We start from the raw sequence: 21,500 nt of genomic DNA, 5'->3' as shown, positions 1-21,500 counted from the left end.
AAAGAAAAATTCACGAAGGTCATTCTGACTGCACTGTAGTCATCACCGTTTATTTCGCAATTTAATAATTAATAGTACAAGTCATGTATCTAATCTCACATTCCGTTATCACTTTATACTTGCGGCATAATCGTTTAATTTTCTTTAATAAAATATTTGGCTTACTGTCTTTATACAAGATGTTTCATCAATTACAAATTCTCAAATATAACACACAACTATACCATTAATTATGGTTTCTAATATTCATTTTTTCAATAGAGGTAATATCTGTTTATTGCTACAATAGAGGTCTTAAATAGAATATTCCGCTAATTAAAGTCGCTATACCAAACGATTTACCTGTTAATGTTGTATGCTTTAAATTTTTCAGTTAAACACACATTTTGTCATAAAAAAGGTTTTCTTTATCCACACTACCTCCATTATATAGTCTTTAAACCGTACATATCGGCATTTACATTCCCTTTCACTACATACATCGTTTTTATCAATTATTGTCCTTTTACCAACTACAGTTCTTACCACATACTCCGTCACTGATAGAAATGTTGCGGACAAACGTTAGCCCAGTCATGAATTCATCATACATTGCTCGGAAAACAATCTTGAAAGCATAAGAAAAAATGATAGGTTCAAAAATTCTCTGTTGACAATAAAATTGTGGTTTTACTTTTGTGATAGAGAAAGTAAGGAATATTTTTTTTTATTTAAATATACTCTTAAAAAATATGAACCTTGAATTCGACACCCAACGGCAAAATGGACGAAGATCTGCTGAATTTCATCGCTGGTGACGATGAGTGTGCTTCGAGTATATGGCGTAGATCGTAACGTTCAAAATAGTCCGTGATGTAAGCGACCACAAGCGTGGCTCCCCCTAGTACAAGATGGCTGTATTGGAGACAGCGATGATGCAGAGCGAGTGGAATTTTTACACTAACGATATCACAGACCGACTGCTGTACCTCAGAACGAAGCAATGACGTGGTGGCTAGAACGTAAATATCTTCATACTCACGAATCATTCGGATAACATGCTCTGAAAATGCCACATCTGCAGAAATTTAAAACAATGTTACAAAATTGGTATAATTGGTAGGTTTGTACTATTTTAGTTGAGAAGTATTTAAGTGTTGATTGAACTAAATAGCGTTTAATTTGATTAAATATATTCACATCGGTCACCGTCTTGGAAACGAGTCTTTAAGATACAATTGGTAAGCTTGTCATTTATACCACAGATCAGCATATATCTGTTAAGATAAACTTCCTACGCATGCCCTGTCAAGCCACAGTTATCTTTTGTGAAGTCACACATATCTAAACAATAATGAAAAACAAGAATCGCAGTAAAAATCAATTTTTAACTATAAGTTTTGAACCAGACTTGCCAAGCAAACTCAGCGATACTGAACATCAACATAACTGTTAATGTTGTCCAACTTTTATTAAATTTTCTTTTGAGAAAGAAATTTTAAAGCAAGTTGTTTTTTAACCATATCATAGCACCTCGAAAGTTTTTTTTTACATTGCTTAATACATTTACTGGTTGTTCTACTTACATGTATTTTGCATATTTCGCCAAAAACATAAAAGTCATGCATATGCTATAATTTATTAGAGACAACTTAACTCTCGTCAAAAGATACTTGAAATGCTTTTCCCCCCAAATACTGAAATGTATTGGACAGGAGCAATTTTTATTAGATATGCTTCAGAGGAAAATAATAAATCAACAAGGAAGTTGGGCACAAAACAGTATAATTTGCGCCGGTCTTCTTAAAACAGGAATAACAGCTGTACTTATATCACAGACAAGTGGGAATATCTTTAACATAAAATATCGAATTGTTGAGTTAAGTTCCTCATCACCCGGTCATGATTTCAGTACAAGATCGGTATGGGCTAAGTTCTTTTATTTTATGTGGTGTCTCTTTCCTGTAGGTGACGCTTGGCTTTGATGCGAACATCTTTTGAAAATATTGAACTTATTTTGTATTGATTAGAACTGAAGAACAGAAATATTACCTTGATTGCTCGAGAATAAATACATTTTTCCTGGTTGTTTCTGATTGATCCTTTATAAAAAAAAATTCATGCAAACATCTTCCGAGTTCCAACTTTCTTGGAATCAAATTTTTGTCACGAATATTTTAAATATTTCTTAATTTAATGATACATTAATTATGTTCTAGGTCGTTTGAATTTAAAAACTAGTTTCCTGTATATGCATTTTTTGCAGTTTACAAAATTTGCAAAAAATAGTGAAAATGCGGGTTTTTAAAATATTTTTATAAGTCTTTTTTGCGATTCAAAAACAATTCTTATATCAATCAATTAACGATATAACTTTGTCTATTGAATAATTTGTTACGTTGAAGTGATGGGAAAAAAAGCGCGAAAATTACCGTATAAATCTTCTTCATTTCTTTCTTTTGCGAAAATTACCTTGAATCTAACAACTCTCTTTCAATCTTAAATCGAGCATTTATTTCACTAAATGCAAGTAACTTCTTAAACATTATATGAAAAATAATATCATACACATAATTAACCCTCTTCTTGACGATCATTACACTGAATAAATCACAATAGCACAGGCTATCACAAATGCAGTTGATTGGAAACAAAAAAATTAAAAAAAGAAGATTGGTTTTTTTATTTTTCTTACAAAACATCATCCAAACTGAGGAGAAAAAGGTGACGATCTTAAATTCTGTGTGAGAAAATGTCATTAGAAAAGGAATCCATCGTGCAAACATTTATAAAGGTTTTTATTGATCACACGAACCACCGAAAATAAAAGGAAACACATTTTTAGTTTTTATGCAAATTACCAATACTAGAAGTCAGATTAGTTAATTCTAATCCTTATTAACGATGAACGTTTGATGAGGCTAATGATTAAATATCTACTTCACAATTATTTTCGGAAACACATGTAAATAAGAAAATCTTTAGATAATACAAGAAAATACCAATTGTATATAATGGTTTTCGTCAATTCCGGACAAAACTATAATCACTGTATAAAACATCAAAATATATTACTATAGTTTCTACTGTCAGATATATACATGTTCTTGAACTCACTGAAGAAAATATTACAATAGCATTTTAACAATCATTTTTTAAACTTTTAAATGGTATATTTTGAAGCAAAACAATCTATAAAAAATGTCAAAATACATTTGTCAATTTTTTAATTATGATAAATATCAAAGGTAACAGTAAATGTGTTGAGTCCAAACTCACCAAAATGGTTCTTGTAAGCAACATCTTCAAGACTATCTGGGGTCATACAGTTCAACAGCACAGGAAAAAAGTTCATAAAGTAACCATAAATATTAATCGCCATTACAATTTAATGAACGTTTGTATAATGCCAAATAACTTTGTGGATGTTAGGTATTTAAGGATTGGAAAGTTAAACAGATCAATAAATGTTCTCTTAATACAGCTTTATTGTTTGCGATGTAACACCGGTATTTGCTAAATAGGCATGTTTTTCTCGTACGTGTCGGTTATAAAAAAGAAGAAAATATATTGGAATGATTTTGGGACTCTTTTAACAGGTTGATAAACAATATAAACTGATATTAATTAAAACAAATGCATTTGCAGCGATTTTAAATGCTTTGAGCAAAACATTAATTAAGATATAACAGCTGCATAACGCATTGGATTAGGGTCGATCATTTTCTTTCATAAATTTTTAAGCAAAATACCTAAATAACATTTTTTTGTGAGAAAATAAAATTTAAAAAAAGCCACAGTGCATAATAATATGACTGAGATCCAACTCCAGCACGGCAATATCTGAGGTTTGGTAAAGTTATTTTTGTTTGCACCTCAAGCATTATCCACTTTAAAGAAAACAATGTTATTAGATTCCGGTCTGTGGCTTCCGGTCTAAACAAGATTCGAATGGACGACCTGGACGCCCCGTCAACAAATTATCACCTTAACTATCATGTGTCATAAAAATAACAATTATCTCTGAAATGAAAAAAGTAATATATTTTTTTAATTTTATTTATTTATCCATTAAATATTGAGGAAGACGTGTAAAAATTTAGCATTTGCTATGAAATTGATTTAATTTTTCCACAAGTAATCCATCATTTTAACATTTTATTGTATATGTGTACGCGTTATTCATCGCATTGCTAGATCAAATTGTTTAAGCACACATTGGAATAGTTACAATATTCATTAAACAGTGTTGGCGTACGGTACTGGTGTATTAAAAATAAAATGTAAACAGATTATACTTGTTAAATGTCAAGGAGGCTAGATGGTCAACAAAGAAGCCATTTTTACCTTAAATTTTTTAATATGATTGATAAGCTATTTACTATTATTTTATCAAGACATGTTTTATGTATTTTATCAAACTTTAAAAATGTAAAACAAAATCTCTAAACTAACCTCTCATCTCTCTCTTTTTAAAGGTTCGTGTTTCTCTCACAGGATGAACCTCTGCCATTCAGTTAACTGAAATGTGACTGAAAGGTTACTGAATGGCATAGCTGTGCTATTCAATCACCTTTCCAGACCTTTCAGTTAATATTCAGTTGACTGAATGGCAGAAGTTCATCCTGAGTCTGCTTCTAATTTGTATTTTGCTTTATATATTTTTGAGATGGATGGAGATTTGTTATTGTCATTTCTGGTTTTTGGTATAAGTTTCAATCAATTGTTGCTTTCTTTCGCTGATATTATGAATGAACATATTGAATCAGTTTATCTTGTTTGTCAAAGAAATGGTTTATTCATTACGTTGAATTATTTGTAAACAAATATAAGACCCGAGCTTTGTTTACCTAAGAATAATTTTTTACCTCTGTATCCCGCTTGTTACTTGACTTCTTACATTTAACTTTTGGTCAAACATTCAAAATGCACACTTAAATCGTTTAAACTTAAAAATAAAAAGAAATTAAAGTTTGATTTAAAACCATGTCTAGGTCCTTTTAAAGCTAAATATAAACCCTTCGATTTCGTTACACCCGATTGCACACTTGGAACTTGTGGCTGACGATCTTCCCCACGTTGGTTTAGATCTTGTGCATTTATTTCTTTTTTGTGTGTGCAGTTTCTGTTTGTAAATGATGCTATTACATGGACATATATATTCGATGTAACTTTCCTTCTGAATGCTCAAAAGTATGGAAAATTTGATATTTTCATTGCGACGAAACAAGATGTACACCTACACTGGTGAGACCTCCACAACGAACTGCTTTGAACTGTAAAGAGGTTTTTGTGTCATATATCGGTTGTAGGGCTAACGGCGATGGAAGGGAAATATGAAGGACAGTGCCTATTACAAAAGAGGGATGTATATTTTGAAATGTGTGTGAGAATTGACTTACACGATTGCCAACAATTTTATAGAATTATGTATAAAACAATACAATTAATTTTTTTAAATAAAATTTAAAAGAAGAGGGTATACTGTGTATATTTTTCTAAATAATGAGATGCGTTTTGTTTAGTAAATTCAAGTAATTGTCTGTAGTATAAGATAGGTTTCTTATCAAAAGTGACCTAACGCCAATAAAATTTAAAAAAGAAAAGAATGTTCAACAAAATAACCACATGGATAAGTGTTATGCAAAAATAATTTTAAATGAATGACAAATTTTTTTTGAAACCTAAAAAATAAATGGGATTTAAAAAAAATATTTTCAAACATTTTATTCTTACTTTATTTTGCAATTGATTATTATGTACAAATTTTAAAGTAAGTACGTATTTGAACATTTCGCCTGTATCTTGAGTAATTTCAGTTATAATGTAAAAATGTAGGTCTAATGGGTACTTGATGTTTAAATAATATTTGTCCCATGGCACAATTTGTACAAGTCCCATTCCTACCATATATGTTGCTTGGTCTTTTAAATACCCGATCCTCCTCTGAAAAATTAAATGGTCTTTTAAATCAGATACCCGATCCGCTTCTGAAAAATCAAATCGAAAGCAGAAAAATAATTCCAGGTAAGACGAAAGAAGTTGTAAAAGAATCGGATATTTTGTAATCGTTATGCTTTTGCCAATTTCATATATTGATTCCCAGCGTGAAATGGTAGATGAAAATGAGAATATAAAATTCTTTATTTAACGATGTTTTGAACCCCGTGAAAGGAAATCCGACAATTTTTACGCAAATTAAGAAGGTAGGTTTATTGATTTTGCATACTAGACACTAGCATATTATAATATCAGTACATAATTTTACATTCAATTACATTATAATGCTTACATCCACTAGGTATTATTTCCTCTATTTCATAAAAATATTGTTATTACAGTTTTAAACTGACAAGCAAGAAACGAAAACAATCGAGTTAAACGACATTCGCATAAGAGTGTACGAAAAAGTTAAACTTTAATTTAAAAAACTGCTTTATTAAGTTAATTAAATGCCAGATTTTATTTTACAATCTATAATAAATAATCCTTATATCATTCATCGACGTCTATTTGTGCTTTTTGTGCTGTAATTGCGTCGTTTATTTCTTGATCGATCAAACCGAAAGCAACAAGTTGTTTATAGTTACCGTGGTGACCTCCACAGAAATGGTTTCTCTCGGTGCAAAATTCAATTTTCGATAATGATAATTTACACATTTTAAAATATTTTTAGGAATGATTGATTACATGATTAAGAAACAGATGTAAATAGTTGAACAATAATAAGGTGCTTGATGCGGGAAATAAGGGTATAGCGACATTACTGAATAGTATATAACCTGCGTCCTAGATTTTAGGAGCCTCTGTTGCATTGGAGGTATTTTAAGCAAAGGGAGACCAAATAACATATTGTACATATACGTATATGTATGTACATGTATACGCAATTGTGTATGCTTCAATCTGCGCACACTGTAAATTTAATTATATGACACATCAAAATAATTTGCTTTTGGTTTTTAATTCAAGAAAAAGATTCCTTCACCCACGCGCTTATTATTCTAGAACCGCTATCTATTTGCGTTCTGCATTTTTAAAATCAAGTCAACAATCTTTGAGTTACCGAACATTACCGGTGTTGTAAAACAGTTTTTCTCCATGTTAGCTTTCCCCCCGGAAAAAACATGCTATATAGAAGCATTTCCCCCGGGTTTGAAAGTTACCAGATAGTAATTCCCCCCCCCCTAGATTTCTCCCTCACGTTTTTGGTTCAGATTTTATGATAATTATTAATGGAAACCCAGTAAGTATTAAAATCAATGTTTGTACACCCAAAGGTTGGCTATTTATTTGCATGCCTCTGTAAAGGCTGAGTTTCGTTTTGCCGATTTTTTTGCCGATTTTTTTTTTATAGACAATGTTTAAATTGAACATAATTATCATGGAAGAAGTAGAACTTAACTTCGGTAAATATTCGATAAATTGCCTAGTTTGACAAGATATACACTCATAACGCTGTGATCTGGATTTTTAAATAAAAAAGTTAGATCTGGCAGTCCGTGTCTGTTTGTGCAAATTTTGTCCAGGCTAAACCCTGTTTTAGAGAAACTTCGGAAGAACTGAAGGAATGCTAATGCCCTAATAGTGTGTTAAGACGTTAAAAAATTGTCAGCTGATGGAACCATATACGTTTGCCAGAGCTCTTTGTCTACTACTCCCCACGATGCACAAGGATTTTAGTCATTCTCATCCTAAATTGCTCGTCATAAATTTCCACCCTATTCCTGCACACCTTGTAGCCCCTAGTCTTATAGTGTGGAGGTATTTCAACAAGCCTAAATATTTTTTCAGGGTGAACCCAACATATATTGATGAAAAATTCAAGAATGTATCCGCTTACTGCTGTTCATTTGTAATCTTAACTGAGGCCCGCTTAGGTTCAATGACCACTTGACCATTTGATATTGTAAGGGTTTGCTTACCATCCATTATGATCGGATTAGATAGTAGCTGACCTAAATCAATAAAAATCACCCTTAACAATTTTTTGTTTTACTGATTCTGAAACATTTGCCCCAAAGATGTCATAAATACTGGCAACTTCATTACCTTGTGTACTGCCTTGAATAGAGGATCCAGGACCATTGACAGAGGAAGAATCCACACTTGGAGTGCAGACAGCATCAGTAGCCGCATTGGTAGCTGATCCTTTGTTTGACACGGCGTTAATGTTGTCCTATACCGCCAGAACGGGATTTGCAGTTGATCTCTATTTCTCCTCTTACTTTGGGCTGGTGGCCACTTAGCTCTGATAGACGCCGCAGGTCTTTTTCGAGCAGGTTTCCGTCTTGGCGTCTTATTTATTGGATATGCAATTTCTTGTCTGCTTCTCTCCGTCAATGAAAAGGAAAAAAGTGCAGTGGGGTTTGACTAATTGACGAAGTAACTACTGGGGTAACAGTTATGCCAATAACCCCCCCCTCCCCCCCCCCCCCCCAAAAAAAAAACCAACACAAAAAAAACAAACATTCTTTAAACAATTAAATCGAATTATGCGCAGATGTGCAAAATTTGAAATCAAATGAAACGTCATTTTATTTTGATTCTTGTTTTGCAGGAATTCACCTTGTATTGAACGAACAAGTAAGTAAAATCGTATTCGGAAGTAAGGGGGCTCATAAAAAAAATTTTAACAAGCGATATAAAAGAGAATTCACAATCGAAAATTTTTTTTTCCCGACAGGGGATCGTAGTATACCTGTTCACTGTTCATATCGTTTTTTTTTCAAATCAATTTTTTGTATGTAAATTTAAGAATAATCTGCGCCAAGGAGTGGGGGACATGAACCCTGCTCCCTGCCCCCCCCCCCCCCCCCCCCGATGCTACGCGTCTGACGAAGTGGTAAATACTACTGAACAATTATCAAAATATCTTCGATTTATCTTCAGTGTATCAGGAGTTTATTTTCAGAGTTATATAATATTACTATCATATTTACGGACGGATTTAATAAATCAGAGAGCTCGTCGTCACCTGAAGTGATAAGTTTTTTTTAAAGCCGTAATATTTGTAAGGTTAATATAGGTTTGATATAAACTCATTAGGACTGGTGCTCTGCGTCCAATCCTGGTAATAACTGAAGTCTTTTTCTCTTTAAATTTATATTTAAATTGACGAATTGCATCTTTTTTTTTTTTTTTTTTTTTTTTACAATTTGATGATTTAAAAGAAAATGACGATTTTAAAAACCACTAATTTTGCATTTTCCTTACCGTGCGACAAATCTTCAGTGTTTTCAACGGATTTTGAAATTTCACGTATAAACAACTTTTTTATCGTATATTTTTTGTTCTCTGTCATTACGGAAGTAAGACAAAATGATAAATGATTAAAACTTGCTTATGATATTTGATATATATATATATTGTTTCATATTACATGTATATCATCTTTTCGATGTCCATAAGAAAAACTTTATCCAGCTTACTAGTTTTCCGATCTCCAAACCGGCGTACTTTCAAAGCTCAAATGTATGGTGACGTCCTCTTTAAACAACATCCATTTCATAACGTCATAGCCCAAACTGCAGAATGATATGCATCGATCATAAGAAAAAAAAACAAAGGAGAGAAAACTCTGAAGTATTCCGAAATCCAAATAAAAGGTGAAAGGTCTTCCAAAAAAGTGCAACAAAGGTTGAAATAAAGGGTGATGGTACAAAAATGTGATGAAGACGCGTGCCTTTGCGCATATCAAGGTGAAATAAATATGTATTTTATATCATGTATATGCATTTATTACCCTTTATTATGAATAATCAATATCATCTCGGATATTGCAAATTATTGCCACGAATTGTCTGCCATAAACATGACCGGAATGTAAAACAGGGAGGTAATCTACTATATAGTAGGTTTTACGTAGGGGTAATCTGGCGATAAAAAGGGGAAAATTCCACTATATTGTCAGCTTTCCGCGGAAAAAAACTGCTAAATATGCCATTTTTCCGGGAGAGGTGGGTTAGGGGGGAAAAGCCACTGTATAACACCGGTACATGAGCTTCATCTTGTTGTGAACACGCATATTCTGAAATTTTCCCCACTGCGGTGATATAATTAATGAATTGTTCGTACATTCCTTACTGCTCCTAATTATAAAGGTTTTTAACTTATCTTATTTAATCGCGAATAAGGTATGTTTGTCTTGGTTGCTTGAAAAAATTTAAAACACACTTTCCATGTGATTGATGGTATTCTAAAGACTGTTTAGATTTGAGAAGGCAAGTGTCTTAATATCCTTTTCATCATTTATGGTTAGAAAATATTGTTCTGCAGGTGAAATTCATTTTTTAAGTATCTTTAAAAACACCAATTTAATACTAAATATCAGAGACTTTTTTAAATTTTCTCAGATTACTAGGAATAAGATTAATACTTTGTTGATAGTAAAGGAAGACGATGATAATGACATGATGAATCTCGATTTATGTTTGGTTTAGGTTCATCAAAAATATTGAAGTACAGACATTCAAATCAAGTTTCACAACAACGGTATTTCTACTTTTGTCAGTAAATTTTTTTTGAAAACATCCACCTTTGTTCCTTTTTTTTTTTTTTTTTTTTTTTAAATACAACAACGATTGTTGTAAATCTTTCTTCTCTGAACGAGGTATGTGTAGGGCAAAATGTTTTGGCGTATATACTTGTACAAGTAACGTTGTTGTGTGTCAATATTTAACCATCTTGGAACCAATATATATCCTAAACGACACATGTTCACGATTTGATATGCAAATTAGTGTTCTGCTTTTATTATCTAATATGCTTCATTTCTGGCTATTTGTAATCGTTATGAATAAATTAAATGTCAGTCGTGGAGTTCTATGTAAAAATCATAGCTCACTTTTTTCTGTGTTAGTCTGTTATGATTAATAATAAAAACATTCTCTCGTATATTCAATTTGTTTGATACGGAGTTTTACAAGTTACTTATTTAAAAAAGAATCAAAGTACTGAAGTAGTACTGAAAGCTGGGCTCTTTTGATGTGTCATTATGCCTAGCTTGTAGTGAAAACTGGAAATCTCTGTCTCTCTCTCTGTCTCTCTCTCTGTCTGTCTCTCTGTCTCTCTCATGCTTTTAAAGGGGAAGGAAACTAAAAATATGTTGTACAATAAATCAATTAATTATCATCTACTATAATTGTAAATCGTATTTATTTTCATTAAAAACCCCGGAACAATGAATAAATCAAGAAAATCGATCGCTTAATTTAAATTTCCCGCCGCCGTGGGGGCTGCCATTGAACTTTAATCTATGACGTCACACCATCTATTCCGGTTTGTCTTATCAACATAGCATCATGATATTCGCTCTAAATGACAAGTTCTGGAAAATTTGAAACAATATTGATTTGAGACCGTTCTTTTACCTTTGCAAACTACAAACTAACGTCAAATGGAGCATGTTCGTTGAAATCTAAAAGCAGAGGTTAGTGTCGGAGAAATCCCCGCGTAAATGTGGAAATTGTCAACAGATGCCAAGTATCATAGAAAATGTCTGCCGTCGTTATTTCGACATGGTAATTCCGACTTTAAAGAATGAATTTTAAACATCCCGATTACAATAATAACATGTATTCAGTTAGCGAAGAACTTGACTTGGAATAAAACATTTAATCGAGGTCGTTTTCAACTTTGACATTTTTGTCATTTACTTATAATTATGCATACAATGATACATGTTTTTATTCTTTAGATTGACGTGTGAACTCAAACATTATCAATTTTGTTTAGTCGATTATTTGAGTAACAGAAAGGTATAAACCAGCGTTAATTATATTCAGAGCACTGTGTACATTCATTTGTATATGTAAACCAAACCGGAATAGATGGTGTGACGTCAAAATAATTAATTTTTTTCGTTTTTAATACAAAAGAGTTCTACATCATGTCAGCCTCCAGTAAATACGATTTCTCCAACTTCAAACGTTCATTAAAGCTTAATTACGTATTTTATTTTCAAAACAGCATGACCACATGTGATAATTTACACCACTTTATTAAAATAAATAAATTATGTTTTTGACTGTCCTTCCCCTTTAATGTCGGAAATGCGTCAGAGAGCGACTGAATTGTTTTCTTAGCGGCTATAAAAATATGTCTGTCTCGTAGAAAAAAATCAACAGTTGCATTGAAATTTGAAAGAAGCATTATAAAATCAACCCCTTTACCCTCATTACTTCTATGTGCAGCCAAACACCAATGCTTTGAAAAGTAGTTCATGAAAATTCATGCGAATTGTATATGTGCCCAAAACGCATAGTCTTGTTTAAAAACATGTCATTAATAAGAAAGGAAAAAAATACAACGCTAAATATATTCGCAAACAAATAAAGAACCCAACAGATTTGACAAAACATGGCTCTCTGTGTAACTATTTGGTATAGCAGAATATATGATATATGTTCGGTTTATTGTTTACTGTTATTGTATGAAGTTGTGCTATTCATAGTATCATTGGCGATTTCCCTGCCTACAGCCAGGGCTCTGCTTTCAGCAAAGCCCGGCTAAAAAAAGAAAAAAAACCAAAGCTGTTTTATAAAATTTGATTTGATTTGAAGATATTTTATTATGGAAATATACATTTACATAAAAGGATTATGCAGCAGGCAATGCCTATGTAAGCCTTCTCTTATAAAGTTGTACATATAACCAAGGCTCTTTAGAGTGTTTTGTACACAAGCAGAAAGAATGTACTGGTAAATTATGTTGGTTGTATAGAAATTATGTTGTCCAAAAATTCCTTTATACCTCATTTCATAATGTATATATTTCAAGACATTAATATCAGTAGAACGTCTCTGACTCAAAGCCACATCGTTGTGTGATTTACTTCAGATACTTAAGAGACAATGGAAGAAAGAGAACGCGAGGAAGTCCATGATAAGTACGTTCCAAAGTTTTTATATTCTACCCTCTCATCTCTGTGTAGTCAACAGAACACGATGACAGTCTCCAATTCAAATTTATACACAAGCAATGAATCGATCGACGGATCCCTGGTCTGCGATGGAGAGTCGTGTTCATCAAGGTCTGAAAGCACAGCAATTGCAACAGAAGAAACCAAGGGTAAGGAAAGAGATCAATCTGTTTTCTCAATAAAGTAAGCCAATAATGATGAAAGACTTTTTTAGTTCTTTGAAAATGTGGTTTTGAAAACCCACAGTGAAAGCAAAGCGACAGCTGGTGCTCAACGAAAAACGCTTAGTTTGAATAAAATTATACATATATATGGAACAGTATAAGGAATATGTGACTTCAAAAACATAATCAAAGTACTGAAGTACTGAGAGCCGGGCTCGTTTGGTGTGTCTTTATGCATATTGTATAGTGAAGACTGAAAATCTCTCTCTCTCTCTCTCTCATGCTTTTTATGTCGGCAAAGCGTCAGAGAGCGACCAAATTTTGTGAGCGCCTATAAACAAAAATAGGTCTGTCTAGAAGAAAAAGGTTCAACAGTTGCTGCCGTGAATTTTGCAACAAGCGTTATATATTCAATCCCCATTTCTTCAACGAGCAGCAAAGTAGTTCATGGAAACTCATGCGCATTGTATGTGTCCAAAATGCATAGTCTTGTTTTTAAAACACGTTATTAATGAAAAAAAAACCCCTAAAAAAGATAGACAATTCTCTCGAAATTAAAAAAAGAAACAAAAAACAAACACTTTTGACAAAACGTGGCTCTTTTTGTAACTATTTGGTATAGCGAAAGCTTTTACTTTGCCGCTGTTGGTTCTTTTTGGTTTACTTTTGTAGTTGTGCATTTTATAGTAACATTGGTAGTTTGCCTGCCTACAGCCAGGACTCTGCTTTTAACAGAGCCTGGCTAAAAACCGTCCAAAGAATAGACAAAGTATTTTTAAAAAATCAAAATGAATTAATTTCTTTTTTAAAGCCCTAAACTATTTACAATACATTCTTTGACTCAATGTCACCTCAAGCATTCTATTGTATGTATTATCATTATTATACATCACATTTTTTATGCTGAATGTTTTAAGGTATTCAATGTATAATGAAGGGATAATGAACAATTTTGAATCATTTTAAACCAGTTAAATATGTATTGCTAGATAACAATGAAAGTGAAATGAAGCAAATTCACATGACTGACATCAAATAAGAAGCCGGTCATTTTGCACCTTAATTTTTTTTAAAGAGTTATCTCCCCTTGTTGAAAAAAGGAAAAATTTAATATCGCCAAAATATCTGCGGTAAATGATTCATTTTATTTCATATTTTATTAAAGAGAAAGTTTATCCATGTATTGACCAAGAGAGTTTTACAAATTTTAAGTTAATTTTTACAATATCTTATTAAAACATACGTTGCCCATAGACTTCAATGCAAAATTCAAGGTGTAATCAATTAGAGCATAATTAATATTTTGAAAATTCCTTTGGTGGATCATTTTTAATTGATAATACCTTCAAAATGACATCATGATGAAGAATATCGGACCATTCATTTTTTAGGTACAAAATGTGGTCGTTATACATTGAATACCTTAAGGTTTGTTTTTAGATAAGAGTGAAAAATTAGAAAAACTAAACGAGGAAGATCAAGACATATACGTTCCCAGGTTCTATATTCCACCAATTCTAACTTTTTCCACCGATCATGCTGTAGACAAAGATGTGGAGGATGCAACAATTGAATCGGTCAATGAAGCACAAGCCTGTGTTGATGAGTCGTTTCTTTCAACGTTAGAGAGTCCTGACTCTGAATCAAAAGTAATGGGCGATATTGAAATTGAAAAATCTGTTGCGTCAGGTAAAAATGCAATGCTGACAAAGATGCTTTCAAAACTATCGAACTTACTTTTGAATGCACACATTCAATTTATATTACAAAGGGAATGATTCATTTACATACTATGTTAAAGCTAACTAGCATGATCGTATTTATCGTTTGCAACACGTGCATGTAAGTAGTTAAACAAATCAAACGCTACATATTCACAAAATAACTGATTTGGTTACTTTGAAAGTAAATAGAAAAGCTAAATATTTAGCATAATTTGAAACACTTTTATTCAATAACATGTTGGTAAAAGAGATAAAATTCTGTCTCTTAAAGCTAAGCTGTTTCAGTGAGAAATAGTTCATAATTCATCTGATGGATCATTACAAACATAATAAGGCAGATACATAAATCAAGAAAAAGTATTGTGTTCTTCTTTAACGTTTGGTTCGCAGGTAAATTGACGGCATTATGTGAAAAAACATGTAACACCATTAGAGTACGGCTGAATATACCTTTGACAAAAGACACATTGAAAAGCTACTTTGAGAACACACAGAAGTCAGGGGGAGGATATATTGTATCCTTAACAACTATCAAAGGAACAGACTCGAAAGTTGAAGACGCCCTTATAACATTTGCTGAGTCAAAATGTATTTTTTTTTTAGATTTTGTAACCAGTGTATCTATTTGATTAAAAATAATGCTAACAAAATACTAATAAAGATTGATACTTTTATTGATAGACTTATTGAAATATCTAAAGAAATTTGAATGATCGGATTATTTGAAACTGAAAAACTCACATTTGCTGTACACATACATGAATTGTGAGCTTACTTTTGCAACTTAAAATTACAAACTGAACCAAATATCAAGTAGCTACTTGGATTTGACTATGCACTAGCTTACAGAAGGATTCAAATACCGTTTTTATCTTTGATTTTCTGTATTTTGTCTATACAGATGCGACTAATTGCCTCCAACAAGATCATATGTTATATAAAATGTCCTTAGATGTTCAGAAATTAGACCGCCAGGATCCAACTCTCTGGGAAATGAACAAAGCTCTAGTGACAGGGTTAAACCCTATAACAACACAAGAAACGCTAGTGGAATTTCTGGAGCCTCCAGCTGGTGTGGAACTTATATCTCTGGTGAGAGGGGAACAAGAAGATGCAGCCATATTAGTGTTTGCCGAAAAACCAGGTACAGAAAATTATAAAAACAGCTTTGTACATGTAGCATACATCATACATACACATCATACATACATGCATGCATGCATACATACATACATACGTACGTACGTACACACATAACATACATACATACATACATACATACATACATACATACATACATACATACATACATACATACATACATACATACATACATACATACACACATACATACATACGAGTTAAGAACGGGGTTCAAATTTTCGTTTATTAACTCGGACGTCAATTTTAATTTGCTATTTACTCAATCAGGCGTGAAGTTATTTTAAATAAGGTCGTTAAGATTTATGTTCTCGTTATGTCTATACAGTCATACTGAATGCTCTTTTTCTATTTTTAGATTTCGCAAAAATGTGTAATCAATGCAAGGAAACAACACTTGAAGGCAATACCTTATTTGTACAGATGGTGATGAAATGTCAATCTATCTATGTCAAGGGAATTGACAAGAGCATTACCTGTAATCTAATAGAGAATTTTTTCTGTAACAAGAGGAAAAGTGGAGGTGGAGATGTGGAGAAGGTGGATTACCATCCAGAAGATGGTTACTGTATTGTCTACTTTGAAAATCCATCAGGTAATGATGTTATAAAATTATTCAGTCAGTATAAGAAACTCTAAGGGGCAGAACGGGTGACAGTCATATTTCTTCATTCAAATCTAATAATAGAGTACATGTATATGTATTCATAATCAATTTTTTCTTTTCCAATTCAATTTTGGCATGAAAAATGCATCAAAGTTAATTATCATGCATGAATGTGAGCCAATAAATCTTGTTTAAACTTCTCTTTCACGATATAGAATACATGACTCAGCGTTTGTGCTGTGTTTACAAAAATCCATCCATACATTTATGTTACCCCCTCCTCCTTTTAACCGATCAAGGCAACATTAAAGCTCGTTTGATTCCATTTGCTTGTCAACGTAAATGAAGACAGTAACACCTCGTATTAATTAAAATATGTCGTTATTTATTTATTTACATAATCATAGGTGGCTGGAAGATCCACAAACAGTTGACTAGAAAAAAATTACAGTGTATAGATGAAGAGGGGTTTCCAGTCCACAAAATGTTATACCTAGTACACATGCTAAACAACTACAAAAAAAAAAGAAGAAAAAAAGAGAAATACAATGAAAACAAAATCGGTGTTTGAAAATGCCATCTTCAACAATTGTGTATTTTGCTTATAGAAATTAAGAAAGTGGTGGATGGATGGTGAGGTTGAAGGTGTCTTAATTGATCAAAAATTTTCCACGCAGCTTCCCCTAGTAAAAACAAAAGAATGTAAAAGTAGCAAAAGACTGTGCGGCGCTCTGATTGGCTGATAGCTCAGTCAATTTGCAAAGTAGCAAATTTTACCGACCGGATTAAACGGCAATGTACAACAGTGGAAGAATTATTCAAGTCTTCGTAAAAATTAAACAAGTAAATTATAGATAATATGCATATAAGAATACATTACAATACTATATAAAGGTTTAACACAGATTGCTTTATTTACAAAATAAGCCCTAATTTGGAAACATACTATTATAATTATAGTGACATAAAAATAGGTGAAACATTAGGGAATTGTACTTTTAGTTCTTTTAATCAGTTTATGTCCTATTCTTAACAGAAGAGTTTTAATATAAGTCGCATGATCTTCCATCATAACAATGAACAAGTTATTCATTAATGCTATGTGAATCTGTAAAGAAAATCTTTAAAACATTGACATCATTGCGTGGACCCAGAAAATATATAAGCGAGGTTAAACCGGATGCTATTGGGAAAGTTCAGCCTGCGCATGAGCTAGCCTGGTTCCTGTGCGTAACGGGTAGCTCAGGGAACCAGCTAGCACACGTTTATCTGAATCGGGATCGGAATTCCGTGTCATATGCACACATAAGTTCAAAGGCGCTATAATTGTAAAAGTGTCGGTAAACAGTAAAGAAACAAAGTATTCCTTTGAAAGAAATGATTGGCATGTGATATGAACTATCAGTATTATGAAATAAGTTAATGGTATGCCGAAACTACAACATGCATCAAATAGCATAATTTGCAATGTTTTGTTGTTTTCCAAATACACATGTAACTTAACTTTACTTTTATAGTTTTTTAAGCATTTAAGTATGATTGAATAATTACAATGTATGTCACTGTATAAAAGTTTAAATCTCAAGAAAAATGCATCAAAAAATGAAATTTTTAATTTACACAAAGCTGTCACTGAATAGTTAACAAAGTAGTGCGAATCGTAATGTGGGCGCAAATAGTAGAATTCACCGAATGCCTGATACTATACATGCAAGCTTCATTTATAGATATATCATAATTATTTCAGAAGTATGAATCCTTGTAATTCTGAGATAAAAAGTAAGGTCTATACATACATGTATACGTAATACAACGTACAAATTTAGTGGTTAAAAGCAGAGGGCTGGAGTCGGTGGAATCTCTGATAATCTTAAGGCTTTCACGTTTTCCTTGGAAACACATGAAAATGGTCCACGTACATATATTGTAGTCCTTTTTTAATGGACAGCAACTTGTTTCCTTAAATTGAAGAAGTGTGGTTTGAAAACTTTGTTTATAGAAATGTAAAACTGTGTGAAATGGCAACTCGATCTGCACACGCGTGAATTTAGCAATCCGAGGTCGGTTAGCATGTTTTAGAGAAAGTCAGCGGTAACTCTGTATGGGAAGTGCTTATGGTCGAAAATGTGGTTGATTTTGATACCGCCTATACTTTTGTCGGATATCTCGAATTTACTGTCTAAACATTAAGAAAAGAATGTAATATAAAACACTTAACCTTTAAGCAACTTTGATTAAACTTTCTTCAAATTATTTGGGATATTATAATGTTATGTGAAAAGTTTATTATATTTTTTTCCTTATTTTCATCACTTCAAAATTTATCACCATTATGAATGTTAATATTTGACTATTTATCCATTTAAGTGATCTTTTATTAGGAAGTTGTCAATAAAATGTTTATTGCTACAGTATATATTCCAAGGATATATACAATAAGCATTTACAATAAATTCGATCACAGGTTTCTCTTCATGCCTTGAGAATTACACAAGATATATACCTACATGTACCCTTTTTTGAAAGCTAATTTATGAATTCGAAGTAATTTTTTGAAGGTCACTTTTTAATTGTACTTTTTTCGGGTAAATCTCATTTATTGCGTATTTTGCATTTGCTGCTTAGCATTATACATTTGATGTAATTTACATTTTAAACGATACCATTTTATTAATATAAATACATCATTATGCAGTTTCAGATAACATTTACTGATATATACATGTATACATGTATATACCTAAGTCAAGCATAATATTTTCATTCAACCCGACTCAACCATTACAAAAACGCAAATCAAGCATTGCAAGAACATCAACAACGAGAGGCATTGACACGTAAATTCTACGATCACTTACACTACTTGATCGGGTACCAAATCGGACAATTAAAACGCTTCTTTTATAAACTGTCACCCGTGACTCGACCTATTAAACTTTTACATCAAATAGTACTGTCCCTCAATGCATCGTTATATCGACTTAAGTGTATATTCTCAAGCAAAATTTGCGATAGAAAACATATCTTATCAAGATTTTTTCTAAGACTCCCCAAGGAAAATATAAATATTCACTACACAGAAGAAAAAAATGATTCAAAGGAGAACCTCAATCTTTGAAATTTGTAATGTCAAGCTTGAATAGAAAAAATTATCTGAAAAAGTATTCAGCAACCAACTCCCACATAAGAAGCAACAAGACGCGTGCTAGAACGAATAATCTTACCGTGACCAGGCTACGCTCAGGTCACAGTATGAATTCGTCCCATATACTTGCAATGTAGCAGCCGCAAAGCGGATCTGCTTCGCGTTGATTTTATGAATATTAAAATTAAAAAAAATATGCATATACAACGTTCGAATGAGAGAAATTGTTTACATCGTCTTGCCAGCTCTTTTTTTGCATTAATTAAATTACGAATTAAGTAAAAACAAGTGTTCATCATTCTGAAATATAAAGAACGATAAAGAGATTTACGTCAATATGACCAAGATTATTCATGTCTGAGTTCCCTGAAAAAAATTTGCACTCCACGCACATATGGCGCAATTTAAGCAATCATTGTAGATAAAATGAAAGAGAATTGTTTTTCAGATGCAAGGAATGTTGCAGCACAAGAAAAGTTTACAATTGATAAGAGAGAAGTTCAAGCGGAGATGTTTTATCCCTGTCTTGGTTTGTCAGAAAAACCAACAAATTTGGAAGGCATGCCATGTGTCTCATATGAAAGCAATGTATATGTCATAAATTTTGTTCAAAACTGTTTGCCGGCATGTAGCCAAATAAACGAAGCTTTACAAAAAAAGTTTGTCAAGATAAAATGGCCAAAATCAAAGTCAGACTTTATTGTCAAGTTACAGTGTACAATGACAAAAGATATGAAAAATTCAAAGGAAATCCTAATAAGCTGGAAAGAAGAAGCAACGGTTGAGATGGATAAGCATATGAAAAGATTTGTATATAAATTGCATTCTATTTTACCTGAGGCATGGTCATTATTTCTGAATCGGCTAAAAACATTAAATATCGGTGATCCAATCAAAGTGAACATCGTTTTGGAACAGGAAAACCACACAGCTATATTAACTGGCTATGAGGAAAATACTGAAGCCCTTACTCGGACAATTCTAGATTTTATCAAAACAGAGGAGTCCAAAATAAAAAACCGAAAAAGAATAATGAAAAAAGTACCCTTAGATTTTCATAAATGCCAGAAGATATGGGAAACTCATTTTTGGAAGAAATTAAAGAGTGATTTCCCAGATCTTGTTTTTCAAGTTAAAAACATTAAGAAAGAGGTGAATTTGACTGGAAAGCCTGCAAAAGTCAACGAGGCTCTGATTAAGATTTATGAATATCTGATGATTACAAAGTCCAAGTCGTTAAACATTTCAAAAGGACGTTATGAAATTTTTTCCATGAAGGAAGTAAAAGATCGTTTTATTGCAGAAATGAAAGCTAAACGCAACATGGCAGTTTGGAATGTAACAGATGACAAAGTATATATGACATCTTCAAATTTAGAAATGGTTGATGATGCTTTAGATATCTTTAAGAAATTTATTCCAGAAGAAAAAATTAAAATCAAAGACATTGGTAAAGTTTTGAGTATGCCAGACTGGCAAGCTTGTGTTAAAAAACTAAAAGACAATTATGATAAAGAAATGTTTATTTCTTATCAAAATTCTGAAGTTTGTGTCACCGCTACTAGATATATTTTCGAGACTGTTTATAAGCAGATTGAACATGAACTCAAAATTTAGTCCGAGAAATGCCGCATTGACAGCAAAGTAGTTCATTTATCTCTACAACAGTTAAGGTACGTGCAAATGTTCGGCCAAAATTAAATTTCAAAAATCCAAAAATCATGTACTCCAAAAAATTTAGAAATAAAACTAAATCAATCAACTTGTTCAATAGAAATTACGGGCGAAGATGAAGATA

General features: G+C 32.2%; 2 protein-coding genes across 2 annotated transcripts in view; one reads left to right on the top strand and one right to left on the bottom strand.

The window, feature by feature from the left end:
* LOC117689871 (G-protein coupled receptor GRL101-like) overlaps positions 1-562 on the bottom strand; it is a 41,090-nt gene extending 40,528 nt beyond the window's left edge. Inside the window, exon 1 of the mRNA XM_066069324.1 lies at positions 526-562. The gene's annotated coding sequence lies outside the window, so the exon portion shown is untranslated. The remainder of the gene's footprint in view (positions 1-525) is intronic.
* Positions 563-6,008: 5,446 nt separating this feature from the next.
* LOC136270744 (uncharacterized) lies at positions 6,009-21,493 on the top strand. Its single transcript, XM_066069326.1, has 6 exons — positions 6,009-6,185; positions 12,820-13,050; positions 14,506-14,754; positions 15,691-15,933; positions 16,309-16,545; positions 20,151-21,493. The coding sequence occupies exons 2-6, from the start codon at positions 12,834-12,836 to the stop codon at positions 21,317-21,319; spliced, it is 2,115 nt and encodes a 704-aa protein (XP_065925398.1). The 5' UTR covers positions 6,009-6,185; positions 12,820-12,833; the 3' UTR covers positions 21,320-21,493.
* Positions 21,494-21,500: the final 7 nt, after the last annotated feature.

This window comes from Magallana gigas, chromosome 8 (assembly GCF_963853765.1).
Source record: "Magallana gigas chromosome 8, xbMagGiga1.1, whole genome shotgun sequence".
NCBI classification, from domain to species: Eukaryota; Metazoa; Mollusca; class Bivalvia; order Ostreida; family Ostreidae; genus Magallana; species Magallana gigas.
This window is presented reverse-complemented; position numbering and strand designations above follow the sequence as displayed.